This window comes from Manacus candei, unplaced genomic scaffold (assembly GCF_025592945.1).
Source record: "Manacus candei isolate 608988 ecotype Guabito, Panama unplaced genomic scaffold, ASM2559294v1 h1tg000067l, whole genome shotgun sequence".
In the NCBI taxonomy this organism is placed as follows: Eukaryota; Metazoa; Chordata; class Aves; order Passeriformes; family Pipridae; genus Manacus; species Manacus candei.
The window spans coordinates 9,776,139-9,791,572 of NW_026138115.1; the positions used below are offsets into that span (position 1 = coordinate 9,776,139).

The following is a 15,434-nucleotide window of genomic DNA, read 5'->3' on the forward strand; positions in this document are numbered from 1 at the left end:
GTACAGCCCACTTCTCCGCATGCTCCTCCCAGAGACCCTTTAATTCATACATACTTTTAAAGCTCACGTGACTCTCTTCAGCAAGATACATCATAGTATCACTTTTGGATCTGCACTTTCCCACATGGGCAACACGCTGTTGTGGAGCTGTATTTAAAGCAGGCTTTGGAACCAAGGACTTTGCAGTTTAACAGCATTAAAACAGCCCACAAACTTTTCAAGTACATATTTTATTTCATTCATATTTCACAGTCTTTTTCTGTAAAGTTTTAGCAAAAAGGTCATGTTTTATAACAGAGTTCTTAGGCTATTGTATTCAGAGCTAGCAATGGACTTTGAAAGTACGGAAAATATTTACATTCCAAATAGAACAGTAGAATTTCAAAAAGACATAGCAAAAGTAATCAAAAATACCAACATTTATTAAAACATAATAGAAAAACAGCAGTCTGCCTGACCCATCAAGCTACTTTGCCTGCTAGTTGTCAGCAGCAACTGAAGACGCAGCAGGCCACTCAGCTGACTGTATAGACTGGGATAGCTGTCTTCAGCTAACCTGTTAATATGAAGATCAAAAAAATCTGTAAGTTCATTGCTTACAGCTTTCCAATCAGAGGCTAATATCTCTGTTCAGATCTACTGTACCACTTCTAGATTCTGGTCAGAATCAGGACCTATTCTGGTCCTGATGTAGTCAACTAATTTTATCACCGCATTTCCAAGCTAACCTATTTTATTACAGTGTAGCCAAGAAAGGAAAGTCCTTATTGTTTAAAGCTTTAGGAGGGGTTCCAGGAATAAAGGCAGTTAAGAGAATCTGAACAGAATGGTACCTGATGATATATTTATCACCAGGGGCCTTCAACATACTTTTTTTTTTTTTAATAGATGTTGCATCAAGATTTGTCATTATCTAGGGACATGGTTCCTAAGAGACTCCAGATTTACACAGAATTTTTCCAGAGTGAATTTTTCTAGTTCAGAAAATACTATTTAAGTTTGGACTGATGCCCAGTAGGAGATTTCTAACCAGCTGCTGGACTTTATTCACAGATTTATTGAATATATATTTATACAAATTACACCAGCTGAAAGGCCCATTAGCCGTAAGCACACCCACCTCAGCCCACCCTCAGTGCTGTCAGGGGAAAAAATACATGTGGTACTATGAAGATTATGAGAGATTTCCATCAGCTGAAGTCTCCCTAAGTCAGATGGCATTACCCTGCAAGGGAAGTTTTTAATTCCTTTTTACTCCATCAGAGCGGTGGAAATAGGATGGAGAAGAGGTCATCAGTAGACTAATTTTTCCTTATCTCTCAAACAGCTAAGATTGGACTTCATTTTTCTGACTTCCTTTTATCTGTAGGTAGCCTGAGCCCATCACCTTGTTTTCTAGGACAGTCATTACTTAAAATACATATTCTGAACTTCAAATTCTCCTCTCCATTTAATAGGTAGAATAAGAACTTTAGGAAAAGTAGGAAAAATATCCTATGCTCTTTCTCATACCTCACATCTCTAGGTCTGTTATATATATCTGATCAATGGAACTGTCTCCTCTCCTTGTAAGAAGCTCAGAAGAAACAAACTCATCTTCTCTCCTAAATGGCCTAAAGGCACCATCACATCTATCCTGCCAAATGTCATTTGGTGCAGATGTCACAACCGATAGACTGTGTCCAGATCGGACATGTCCTACATTGTTACACTGCACTCTGCTGCTTTGCTGGCTGAGTTTCGGTATTGCTGGGCTGTGAGATCTAAGACATCCTAGTATCACAACTATGGCAGGTATATTTAAAAAAATACATGACAGAACAGTCTATGAACACTTTTAATCAATTCCCACGTACTGTACCAGTCTTCAGCAGGTGGGCAAGATCCCATGAAAGGTGTGGCTACTAGTTTGCTACAGCTCCACTAGGGTAAACCATACTACAGTATTTCTCTCTAGGCCCATGGCTAGTACAAATAAGACTCATGTGCTTCCTCTTTGTAAGACATGTACAGCATTTCTTTTCATCAGTGTAAAAAGGGTGAAATCCCCTATGAGAGAGAAGTCCCTTACAATTTCTCTAATGCACCTATTTGAGGAAGACTACAAAAGCATTCTCTACAGTCTTCTGCAATATTGACACCCAGAGGCATCAAAAAATGAAAAGGTCTACTCACAAATTAGCAAGACATCCACTGTAGTTTCAAGTTTCTTTTTTAAAAATCTGAAACAGATCACAGAAGTAATCAAAGCATCAAAATACCCAGTCACCTAGATGGCACACTGAAATTATTGTCACACAGAAAGGAATATATCATAGATATACTTAATGTTCTTAGACAAAGCCATTCTCAGTTTTCTACACAGACCGCTCTGGAAAAAACCCTTCAGACTGGAGGGAGTGACATAGTAAAGTGTATACATAAACTGAAAAGAAATAAATATCTGTAAAACAGCTTTTCTAACGTGACTACTGTGGATCTCCACTAGCAAGATATCTTAGGCCAGTATCTTACGCACACAGTAGTGTTAGCTATATCTCAAGCAGGTTAGGAACGATATAAATCTATGAGGAGGAAAAAATGTTCCGGAGTTTGTTGGGTTTTTTGAAGTTCAGGCTTAGGTGGATAAAATTTTTAGGGAGTTTATCCAAGCTGACACATCCCCACCCCTACTACATGCACCTGATTTCTCTAAATAAAAAAAGAGATGGAAGGGGATGGGAGAAGAACTTCACCACAGACCATTAAGCTCCTCTCATTTCACCTCTCTTTTTTTATACTTGGAAACCTGATTTCGCAGAAGAAAATGGGCTTTATAAAGATATACATATCACGTAATATGCAATTAGTCTTGTCAAATTAATCCTGGTGAATGAATATCTTCCTTGTCCTTTTTTTTATATCACTGCAGCTGTTAATATGAATGTTTAATCTGTCAGCTACTGAGAAAATGCAAAGCCACCATCCTTGTACACTTCTTACCATTAATGCACATGGCTTTGGAACAAATGCTTCCAATGCAAGCCTTGTGATTTTTATTCACTCCAACCATACAGATCAAAATCTAAAGTATACTCATCAAAACACGCCATTTCATTTGGGTCCTAAGACACTCATCACCTTACCAAAGACTGCAATGAATACAGAATGCCTCTTCACCACAACCAGATTTCCACTAATTCAAATGAATTAAAACCCCAAAGCCAGCCTCTCTGCTACCAGAAAAGACAGCAAGAACCTGAAGATACCACCCCACCAACATCGTTTCCTCTCCTCATACCAACCCCCTTTGCCTACTTGGCATTGATGATGGCCCAACAGTGGGGCCTGTTCTGCTGTTGCACTCTCAGAACTGACTATCTGAAGATGGGAATAGGAAGATGCTTGCAGAATACTGCAAATGACTGTCTTTTCACTGCAAGAATGGGAATGTGCCAGCAGAGTACATCCACGCTTCTCGAGTCCAAGGAATTATACAGAGTTAGCATGGAGTTCAAGTCACACTGCAGTACTAAGTACCCATTCTGTCAAGAACCCACCATACTATTCCAGTCCCACAGCTGGCCCTAAAGACAAATTGTTAATGGCAATGTGACTTTGCAAGTCTTGGACTCAAAAAATGCTCAAGTAAAAGTTTGAGACGGGAAAAAGGAGGCACAGAAATAAGTTGACCAACAGCTATGCACCTTTTTACTACATGTTGGGATATGTGGGGTCTTCGAGGTTGCTATCAGCTTTGTCAGACCCTGTTAGAGAGGCTTCTAGCTCTGCCCATGACTGTGGAGCATTGTTCTTTATTGCCTCTATGAAAAGTTGTGTTTGGTGCTTCAGCCGGTCCAGCTCAGCCTGAGTCAGCTGGTTCTGATGAATGAGCTCCTTGGTCTTTAAAGTGATCTCCAGCAATCCCGACCTGCGTAGCACAACAAGCGTATTCTGAAAGCGTCTGCACCTGCTTTGTTGCTGCAAGAGCAGCTCAGGGGTAGTGCAAATCTCTTCTGGTATGAGAGGGGGGCTCCACACTGCAGACTGCATTGTAGTCTGTGATGCACCCTCACTCTCATGAAGGGTGCACTTTGCTGCCTGCAGAGTTCCGAAAGGCAAAAGGGGAGTCAAACCTGGCACTTTCTGAGTGTCACTGGAAACATGATGAAAACCAGAAACAGCTGACAGTTTTCCACTTGTCACCAGAGCTGAAGAACTTTGCTGGTTAGAATCCTGAGGGGTCTTAAAGCTAACTGGTAGGTGGGCAAAAGGACTAGTAGGCAAGCCTGTGCTCATCAATACAGAAGAAGTCTCCATCTTGGGTGCTTCTGTGCAGAGTCGTTTATGGCAAGTGGTTTCCTGACATTCTTCTAGATCAAAGGAGTGATCTCTTTTGCAGGGTTGTGGTGCTATTTTGGGATAAGAATTCAGGATGGGCAAATAATTAGTGGAGTCACTTCTCTTTTTCCCAACAGGGTGAGGACTAATGGGAGGTGGGATTGATGGACGAAGAAACACTAGCTGTGGCTGAGCTGGAATCACTTCAAAGGATGGCTGCACAGTCCAAGACTGGAGCTGTGATGAACTCCCCTGAGAAGTGAAACAGGGAAAAAACAGAAATCTTACAGAAGCATTGTAAAAGAGGATCAAAAAAGTCTTAAATGAAACAGGTAGACTGTGACATTTCTCCATATTTGATATATATTGTCCAATTAATGTGTTCTGAACAGTTTTCCATCAAACTCATCCTTCTTCTCTGACAACAGGGCATAACACTGGAATCAAAGTTGTAATCCATAATCCTTTTACTATGCAACAGCAGATATATTTAAAAACAATTCAATCTGAATTTATACATTTTTCCTAAAGAAGGATTACACCGCATATTTAAATTATACAATGTTCATGTAAAAGTTCAATGCAGACTTGGAGTCAAACAACAAGTGCACAGAAAAGTTGAAAAATAATTAAGCTATGTAGTTATGAAATATATTAAGAGTCAAGGAAAGACTGCACAGACATTTTAGGAACAATTCAGACTCCCTGTGTTGAAAGGTAGCAACTCAAATCTTGTTGATTCTATTCTTATAGCAAGCTTTTGAAATGGTTACTTAAAATAGACAACAGCTGTTCAGTAAGTCTTGCAATCTTAAGCACAATACATGGTTTCAATAAATTTAAAAACATGAAGTAGAAAAAAAAATGCTGAATATCAACCAATGCAAGCAAAAAAGCCTGCTGTAAGCCCAGAGGAGTTTAACTTCATACCTCTGGTGAAACAGTGCACCAATAAACCTTAAAAGCATTATATTTCAAGAAAAATGCCCATGTTTTTACTCCCCCCCACAAGCCATATTCTGGAATATAAGGGTTATACATCCATTTTTACAAGATATTACCTCTTTTTCCTCCAACACATTACTACAGATCTTCATGAGATCCTCTGGCCAAAAACATGCCTGCTTTTCTCCAAAGATATCAAATGGTCTTCTAATATATTTAAGTCATCACCACTACAATTATACTAATATAATATTGTCAGGCACTTTTTCAGTTCTTTACAACCTGGAACACAACTGGCATGCTTGCTGAAGGAACAATTTTTAGCTACCACAAATACATTTTATTATTTTTAGTACTATACTGAGTCATCTGAAATCCATATCCTTTCCACCAGTCTCATAAATTTTAAATGCTTATATGCTTTGACAAAGTCCCTTTCCCCAATTAATGATCTGAACTCACCAAAAAAAGATACTATCCACTGATTACGACACTGAGACTTGGCGATAACATTCAATTACCTACTCTGACACAATGTTTCTTCAGTTCAGTGGGTCCTTACGGAATAGGGATACAGAACTACTAGCTGTAAAATTAAATATTACTACCATAACAGAGAAAATAGGACATACAAAAGAGAAGTATGTGGAGATGTTAGGAGTAAGGAAGCATATAAACACTGTGGCTATACATACACAGGACAGAACATGTAGCCTTAAGGAGCAAGGCTTTGGAGTCAGAAGTGGTCATGTCCTGCACAACTGTACAGCACCCACACAGCAGAGCCCTGGAATCACTGAGGCCAAAAGAGCTGTGGTAACTCTTTATCTTGTTCTTGGGTTTCTTCCTATCTCTTATCTACTTTATTCTCCTTTTCCTTCTCATATTGCACTCTGCTCTTGTTCTCCTACTCAAAATCTCATTTTCAGTAGAGGAGGACACCTCTATTTTACTAATTCTGCAAATTGTTGTGGGTTTTGTTGTTTTTTTTTAATGAAAGCTATGGAAGATAACATCCTGTCTAAAAAGCCTTCCTATTTATTAAGGACTTTTACAAGACTGACAGAAACCTTGACACAAGTAGCACTGTGTTTTTGAGAATTGATCCCTGCTTGATTTTTATTTTGTTTTTAGTAACATTGTTGTTAGCTGTTTATATTCTGAAATTGGGTCAGCAGGTAACCATCATTGTGCAGGATCACAGTGGTTCCAAGACAGAAGGACGATGCTGACTGAAACTGAAACTGGAACAAATAAACAGCAGTAACTGGATGCTGCCTTTTCTTTTTTTTTTTTTTGGTCTAGTGTGCCCAACTGAGTGCAGTGCTGAAAAGACCATATTAAAAAGACGGCCAACATGACTGTCTGAGATCACCAGGCATAATGAAAAAAGAGAAAAAGACACTTCATTATTATTCTGACCTAGACTCGTTGCTTTTGATTATTGTAGTAAACATTTTTCAATTTAACATTATTGTCCTTAATCATACATAATTAGCCTTAGATGTTATGACACACTGCTCAAGAGAACCAAGTGGTAATTTTATCTACCTCCAACACTTCCTTGCCAAATTCTGTCTTTGCTATACTACCAGGTTTTTTTTAATATATATGTGGTTGGGGGTTTTTTTATATATATATAAAGCTACTTATTATTAGCTGCTTCTGCTAACTGTTCACAACACAACCTGGAGCTTAACATTAGACTGCCACCGCAATCAGTGCTTAATTTTTGAGCTCTGGGCCAAAGCCTATCAACCTTTAGCGAAGCTTGGCCTATTCCCTACCATAACTAACTTAAGAATTTGTTAACATAGTCTTTGTCCACACATCTAGGAACATGACTAAATATTGAAATTGTTTCTTGTCAAGATAAGGCACAATGCTCAGAGAACAGAATCATCTCCCCTACAAATGCATGATCTGCTAAATACTAACAGAAACCCATATTTGTATGTATTGTGTATCACAATAATACACAGTGTTTAATAGGTCTTGCTTGCTGTCATAACAGATTCAGTAAAAAAAGAACTTTTGCTCTATTTCAAAAATGAGTGTGTACAGAGTAAGAGGTCTAATAACAGGACAGTACTTGGAGCTCCTGTATCTTCTATTAAAATGTAAAAGTTAGGGGTCTTGCAGATGTGCTGGAGGAATTACACATTACAAAATACTGGAGAACATAAATAGGGAATATAATTGTTGCAATGTGAGCCATCACATGCAGTTAAGGGAAACAACTACTAAACTACAAGTATCACAGCTAACTTCAGGTAAGGATTTAATTTTTGCATTTATAACATTCTGGATTAGTGTTTCCCACTGCATATGAAGCCCTTATAGGACCTAAGAACAAGGAAACAAACCTATCATCCTACTTCACCATCTTTATTGAATGAAAAAGACAACAGCAGTTTTCAAAAGCAAATCACCCATTTCTGTTTAATCTTTGGTGCTATTTACATAACATTGTTAAAGATGTATTTTGGGAGGATTCCTTTAAGACAAAGAGGTTTAGTAGATATAGCAGAGCTTCTCCATCTCACTTTTTTTTTCCATCTTAGTGATTCTAGCCTGCCCCTCAAAAGAGCAGACTGTCACATCAGAACTTAAGTACCAGTTACTTTCCAGACTGCAACAATGCAAAATCTTTTTGAAAGGAAAAGTATTTTTTAAAAAAAAAATTAAGAACATGGAATAGCTTTCAATATATTATTTCTTCCCTACCTGCTTAACTAGCACATTTTTCATTACGACCATAGGAGAAAGTGCAGGAAAGGAGCTGCTTGTGGTCCTCGGGCATTGCCAAGGTCCATCCTCTGCATTCCAACACAATGTATTCAGCACATCCTCAGAGTCCGTCTGCTCCATAGCACTTGGGCACTCTGAACTTCCATCTGTCAGATGTAGAATTCAGCTGTTAGTTGTTTCCCATGCAACATGCTTACTACTTCCTTTCAACCAAGTCACAAAGAACAATAAAGTTTAGATCTGTAATATCAACAAAATTAGAGCTGCTGTGACAGCTGTCAAATAGCCTTTATTAAAAGGCTTTATATTTCAGGTCAGTTCTCATAGACACATCTTCTCCCCAAAAAACCTACGACTTTTTGTTCTTTTGTATTTAGTCTCCAAGGGACTGCACGCTATCATGAAGGTTGCTCTAAAAAATTGGTACAGGAAAGAACTACAGGCTCCAGCACTGCCATATCCATTGTTTGTGCTGCAGGCATTTTGTGTCTTGAAATTTTCTATCTAAAAACCCAGTACAGGAGATATCTCTCACAAAAGCTTTTTTTTTCTCTCCTTTAAAGGCCATCTTTGCAGTTTTGTTGACTATTAAAATGGCACACTGTGTCTACATTTTACTGATGTTATAACAATTACTCTCTGGTTTATCAGGCTCTACTGACAATCTGGTCAGCCCATAAGACACATTAAGCAGCATAATCCAACAGTTCCTTCAGCACTGCATAGAACAAAAAGTAATTTTGCCATCCTCACTTCTAGACTTTCTAGTCTGAGATTCTTCCATTAATTTTTTTACTAGTCACATTTTAAATTCCCATGCCATTCAAATTCACAGGATGAACTTTATAACTAGATAAAGTTCCACTCCAAAAGACTTCGGTGGTAGGATGATTGCAGATGAAACCTATCTTGCCTAGAAAAGCCCTCCACGGTAATGAGACACAAACTGAAAGGGGTTAGTCAGATTTATCAAACATCACCAATAAAAGCAAAGCCTGAGCAAGATAACACACAAAAAAGTTAACGCAGTGGTTTTCCCAACCTGAATATCCAGAGTCTTTGTCAGATTCAGCTGCCGCCATGCTGAGCCGATGGTTGAAGCTCTTCATTTCCATCACTTTTCCCAGTAGTTCCTCAAGGGTCTCAGGAGATGACTGTTTTGCCTGAGTGCTTCCATAGTGCCAAGGGCAGTTTTTAGTGCCTTTTCCGTCGAGGAACTACAAAAACAATTAAGAACAAAGAAAGACTTTCTCTGAATCTAAACAAAGCTCCATTAGCATAAGACAACAACGGTGGCCATGTTTCTCAATAAGGAAATCAGGTTGTGAAAGGTTTGCTGTATCTGTAGAGCCATCTATAGAATTCTATTAAACTCTCTGCCTCACATTTGCCATGTTTATCACACATTTAGGGTAGAAAATAAAATTGCCAGTAAAACAAGTTTATCTCCTGCAAAACTCTCTAAACTACGCATGTTTAATAACACATTACGGAGTAGAAAAGATAGGCAATAATTCCTTGCGTCAACTGACACTTTGTAGACTCTTCTGAACTTAAGTTTTACACCTGCCTTCAGATGATTTTTCAAGTTACAGGAAAGTTTTCATGAGCCAATCTTTCAGTCCCCTGCATCAACTACAAAAGAACAATATCACAGTAGGCATGGCTTTGAATCTTTTAGGATAGGCTAAAGATGCCAAAATAACAAAGGCATAGGAAGGAATAAACTAATTGAAATAAAAATATGGTACATGTATTTTAAGTTTTTAAAAAATCTTTACTGAATGCCATCAACTAATCAAAGGTATTTTAGAAGTACTGAATACATGGATGCAGCTGAAGGGGTAGAATGCACCCATCTTATTCAGCTCCTTTCTTCAGGGGCTAAGCAAGGCAGAGTACAGGGCAGCCAGTCTTACTCAATTACCTGAAACGGGACCATTTCACATTGAAAATTTCTGAGTAAAGTCCAGAGTAGATTCACCTGGAGAGCACAATGCATCAGTAATTTCTAACTCAATTATGAATTCTGTTGGACAAGCTAAAAATTCCTTACTGCACACACAAAACTTGGCAAATAGGAACGTCATTTCTATATCTGCTAAAAAGGCAATGCCTAAATCTATATAGTTCAGCAACATGGGTAACCAAGATAAAACAGCAAATACAAAGTGTATGGTTGTTATCTGTAATTAAAACAATGTCCCTCTGAGTCAAGTAGGACAGTTGCATGTCCTTTTACTCTGCCAGTGAGCTAACTAGAGACTTCCAGAAATACCTCAAAGTACTGAAAGAATGAAACACAGACCAAAAACTGATGTATTAGACATCTCTTCAGCCCCAAAAAGCAAACCAAACTAAAAACTAAAGGCTATTCATAAACAAGATTTATATCAAGAATTATAATTACTCAAGCCATATTTATCCTACAAAAACTTTGATGTCCCAAGGACTGAATCCCAAAACAAGACAGATGTGCTGAGGGAAGCCCATACAACAAATACAGCTAAATCTGGAAAACTGTGGTTTTGTTAACAGCCTGATTCACTCCCAAGAGTAAAGTCATCAGAGAAAGGAAACTTAAATAAGCTATCAGTGAACATGCTGGGGGCTAAAGAAATCCATACTGCTAGAAGTGCGACACGTAACATACCTGCAGTGCACTCCTAGGGGAGACATGGCCTTAGAAATGCCATTCCTGCACCCAGAATGAAAGGCTGAAACTAAACACTACAAAAATCAGAATAATGTAGTAACATTATGGTCTCCCATACTACATACTTGTCACAACCTTCAGCTGCTTCCTGAGAGTAGGCAGCTTCTAATAAGACAAAGTTTCAGGTTCTCTGAAAGAAGGTAACTGAGAGCTTGGCTAACAGGAAACTGACATAACGAAGTGCAGAAATTACTTCTAATGTTATTTGTAGAAATTATTTTCCTATAAAGTAACCACTTGAAGTTATGTCTCATGTTAAAGCTTTGTATTTAAATTATAAAAACAGGAACTCAGGAGTCTGCATCATAGTCAGGCTAGCAGTCCATCAGCAGCAGCAGCATCCAGTGCAAGCTGCTTCAAATGACATTGCAAGAGACATTCTGGAACAATTTACACTGAAATGCAAGTTTCTTCTTAAGGTCCTGCCAACTGGTTGTTAGAACTGTGCTCCAAAATCTCGAGCCTCGGCAGCTACAGTAATGAATTCTGAAATGGTAAGACGCCTGTCTATATAACTACAAGAACGACGGAATAATGGCCAGCAGAAGAGATTTTCCTCAAGTAGCTACTTGTGTAGTCTTTACTTTCAGTTTTCAGTCACACCTGCCTGCCTGCTAACAGGTATGGAGCAAACACGATTACGTAAGAGCAACCTAGATGCCATCCCTGGAATGGAAGGCGTGCTTTAAGTCCTCGATCCATGTTCTCACTACTTAGTCCTTTCCAAAACACCCCAAACCAAAACTAGAAACAGAAGGATAGAAATAAGTAAAGTAAGAACACCTCATCTGCCAGTTTTGCACGAAGGGAAGCTTTGGGAAGGGCTGGCACATCTTTTTCTCTTATGGAACAAACCAAAACAACAAAACCACAACCCAAAATAAACAAACCAGAAGCGCCGCTCTCCCGAAACGCGGGCGTGCGATCCCTCCTGCCCGTGCCCGAACCAGAGCCGCCCCCCGGCCCGGCGGGAGGGAGCTCCGCCGCGCACCGCCCGAGGTACCAGGCACCCCGCCGCCGCCCAGGGCCGTCCCCGCGCTGAGTCCACCCGACCGCCCCTCCGCCCACACGCCAGGCCCGGGCCCCGGGGAGCCCCGAAGCCCTACGGCGTGAGGAGAGCCCGCGCAGGCGGGCCGAGCCACGGGGCTGCCGGGCGCGGGCCGCCGCCCCGCCACACGGCGAAGCGCATCAGCGCATCCCTGCACGGCCCCCGGGCCCCGCGGCCGCCCCTCACCTGGGCGCGGGGCCGCCACAGTTCCGCCGCGCCGCGCATGCGCCGCATCCGCCCCGGGCACGCCCCGCCCGGACGAGCCGCCGCGGAAGGGGCGCGCATGCGCACAGCGGGGCCGGTGTGCCAGGGCTCTGTGGTGGTCGTTTCCCGCGCTGGAGCTCTGAGGGGGCCGGGCAGCGCCATCTGAGCCAGGAGTCTGGGATGATGCGGGACTTCCCGAATGCTGTGCAAATGAGTACGATTGATCTTGACGCAGAAGTTTAGAATTCCATGAATGCGAGATGAAACGCTGACAGCCACTTGAAATATGAGGAAAGCAGCATCAAAGAAGTCCAGAAGCTTTACACTCATCTCAAAGAGGGGAAACATGGCAAAGGGAGTCATCATAGAATCAATTCGGTTCTGAGATCATTGACTCCAACCTATGACCAAACACCACCCTGTCAATTAGACCATGGCAATAAGTGCCCTGTGCAGTCTTTCCTTCAACATCTCCAGCGACGGTGACTCCACAACCTCCTTGGGCAGCCCATTCCAATATCTAGTCACCCTTTCTGTGAAAAAATTCCTTCTAATGTCCAACCTAAACCTCCCCTGGCACAGCATAAGACTGTCTCCTCTCATTCTGTCACTGGTTGCCTGCGAGAAGAGACTGACGCCCACCTGGCTACAACCTCCTTTCAGGTAGTTGTAGAGAATGATAAGGTCTCCCTTGAGCTCCTCCAGGTTAAAGAACCCCAGCTCCCTCAGCTGCTCCTCATAGGACTTGTGCTCCAGACCCTTCACCAGATTCATTGCCTGGCTCTGAACATGCTCTAGCACCTCAATGTCTTTCTTGAATTGAGGGGCCCAGAATTGGACACAGAGCTTGAGGTGTGGCCTCACCAGTGCTGCATACAGGGGAAGGATCACTTCTTCCTGTCATGAGTGAAGGATTTATGTGGTTGCTAATTATGAGGTAGTGAAATATGTGGATTTTGTTACCATGCATATAAAACAAGGGCATATAAACAGGAGGAAGTAAATCCTCTGGTTCAATGAATATAACTAGAGTTCTTGTTCTGAGAACTCCATAAATGCTACCAGCACCCAGAAATCTGTCAGAATACTTTGCATTCGGACATGAAAACCATTCATTAGAGAAAACTGAAAAGGCTGTGTAGAAGGGCTAAGCAAAGACACAATGAATTCCCTGAACAGAAATGGAAGAAAGAAATACTTTCATTGTTATGATGGTCTTGTTAAAGAACCTGAAACATGCTGATTAAAAAGATCAACAAGACCTAATAAATTCCTGAGTGAAAAACAGAAGGACCTTTAATCTCCACATAGTCTCATAACCTGTCAAATGCAAAACAAAAATATCTGTGATTACATGAAATGACACTGTCATTTTGAAAATACGACACTGATGGATTCCAGTCCTACCAATCTGAAATGCTGTGAGAGAATGCTGGTGACACATATTCCTAGGATGTATTTTTGAGTATTTAAATGCCAGAGTTGGGTCTGACTTACATCTAAACTGTGGTGTGAGATATGTGATATCTGGACTCTGGATTTGGATCCCTTACTGTTTAGAAAGTTTGGGTTCTGAGGAATAGCATGTCAAGAATGCTGTTGTATCATCATATTTACTCAGGCATGGTCCTGTTTGCCTTATACCCAGACACAACCCTTACTGATCTCCACAGATTTCTCAGGATACGGAGTATGTGTGGGTGCTCACTGAAAACAGCTCATCAGAGAGCAAGCAGCCTATGTTTGGGACAGACAACCTGCAGTTCAGTTCAGTTCAGGTGATTTGGAACAGATTTGGAATGTGTGATACCAGGCTTTCATTCAAGGGAGAGCAGGTAGGAGAACTGAAATACTGTCTGTTTAATAGAGCAGTTTTCTTGGATAGTCAAGGTAAATCTGTTTTCTAAATAAATTAAATCTTTTCACCTGAATTCTCCTTGACTTCAGTTGAATTAAACCTTAGGTTTATATTGAGCATTATCATCTGAATTCTTCCTGCTCCAAAATATGCCTTTTTTGGTGGTTTTAATAATATTTCTGTCATTGCTCCTTCTCTTCCTTTTCCTCTCATTTGATTCTTCACTGATCCAAGATCTTATTTGCTGTGTGAGTTCAGTGACTACTGTCAGTGGCAACAGGATGTTTTTCATTCTCCTTATGTTGTACAGTGGTTGATTTGTTTATCCTAAAGGTGAGTGTTTTGACAAATAAGTATTAACTTTTTGTTCACTTCCCTGTTTATTCTGGCCATACAACAGGAAAAGTGTGAAAAGAATATAAGTGAAGTATGACTGCATGTTTATTCAGTTCAGGTGTTTCAACACTTTTATTAAAAAAAGATGTTGAATCTCTTCTTTCAGAAGAAGATGCAGGAATCATCTTTTATGTCTTAAGAGGGACAAAGGCAAGTATTTATCCAATTGGTGGTTAAATAATAGGTCTTGTGTGCTTACTGAACAGTTAATAAAGGTGTTGATGCACGGACTTCATAAATGCTTATGGGACAAAGAATCTTTTGTCCTAACACAGGAGTAGAAAGAAATGTTTGGCAAGCTTTGAAAGTAAAGCATAGCCAGGTCAGAATAATGTGGTTTCATATTACATTGTCAGAACTGGAAATGCTAGGTCTGAAAACACCATGTACTCAATCTTTTTTTCCATATACTTACTTATTTGTTTTGGTGCCACAGACAAAATACAATTTAACAGGTACTAAATTGTATTAAGTTAGTCTACAAATAAATAGCTTTATTCATCTTGCTTCACTGAACCACAGTCTAATATTTATGATATTTTAATACAGGTATCTTTGCTTCTTCTATCATTTGCTTCTGTAATTTTAATACATAAATAGAAAAATATTGTTCAGATGATGCCTCCAAGTTTTCATTGGTTTCATCAAAAGAATGAATTCATGCAAATGAAGTGTTTGCTTCACCTTTCAGCAGAGTGGCACTCAAAGGTGTTTCCGTTTATATTTGTGTTAGCTGTGTTGTTGGACATTAAAACAATACTACAGCTTCAAATCTGTTTGAAAAGACATTCCACATGTGGGGTTTTTTAATAATTAATATCTTATTTAATAATTATCAAAGCAGGAAATGTGTGATCATGTGCTCTGACCTGAAGTCTATCACAGATCATTGAATTTCACCTAGCAGTTGACTTAACAAGATTTTTCTCTGTATTTTTGCAATAGCTCTTTTTTCTTCTACATTTCAACTTTATCTAGGTATGTATCCTTTTCAAAGTACACATCTTTCATATTCTTTTATCTGTCTGCGACTTCATCTTTACCATAAATGTATCCAATTTTAGAGAAGGCAGAATGATGTTAATTTAAAAATAACAAATGATTAGCAGAGATGGCATATCAATAATAAAGCACTTTGGATGCTCTTTACACTCTTCTGTACTGTTTTATGTTCGAGGAGAACAAAAGCAGTTGTA

At 39.9% G+C, this 15,434-nt stretch overlaps 1 protein-coding gene across 2 annotated transcripts; it reads right to left on the reverse strand.

Annotated features, from left to right (window-relative positions):
- Positions 1 to 211: 211 nt before the first annotated feature.
- Positions 212 to 12,362, reverse strand: CIPC (CLOCK interacting pacemaker). 2 transcript variants are annotated; one of them, XM_051806371.1, is made up of 4 exons: positions 11,967 to 12,362; positions 9,059 to 9,233; positions 7,993 to 8,162; positions 212 to 4,572 (listed from the first exon to the last, which is right to left on the reverse strand). In XM_051806371.1, the coding sequence occupies exons 1-4, from the start codon at positions 12,348 to 12,350 to the stop codon at positions 3,694 to 3,696; spliced, it is 1,608 nt and encodes a 535-aa protein (XP_051662331.1). In that variant the 5' UTR covers positions 12,351 to 12,362; the 3' UTR covers positions 212 to 3,693. The 2 variants fall into 2 exon arrangements, with proteins under 2 accessions (XP_051662331.1, XP_051662332.1); XM_051806372.1 differs by lacking the exon at positions 11,967 to 12,362 and adding an exon at positions 9,944 to 10,662.
- Between the last annotated feature and the right edge of the window lie 3,072 nt (positions 12,363 to 15,434).

Excerpts from the sequence above, each read along its gene's own strand:
- CIPC (XM_051806371.1), bottom strand. The coding sequence starts at position 12,350 with ATGATGACTCCCTTTGCCATGTTTCCCCTCTTTGAGATGAGTGTAAAG. Across the intron at positions 9,234-11,966 it reads TGTGGCGGCCCCGCGCCCAG|TTCCTCGACGGAAAAGGCAC; the intron begins GTGAGGGGCGGC and ends TTGTTTTTGTAG. Across the intron at positions 8,163-9,058 it reads CAAAGACTCTGGATATTCAG|ATGGAAGTTCAGAGTGCCCA; the intron begins GTTGGGAAAACC and ends TACATCTGACAG.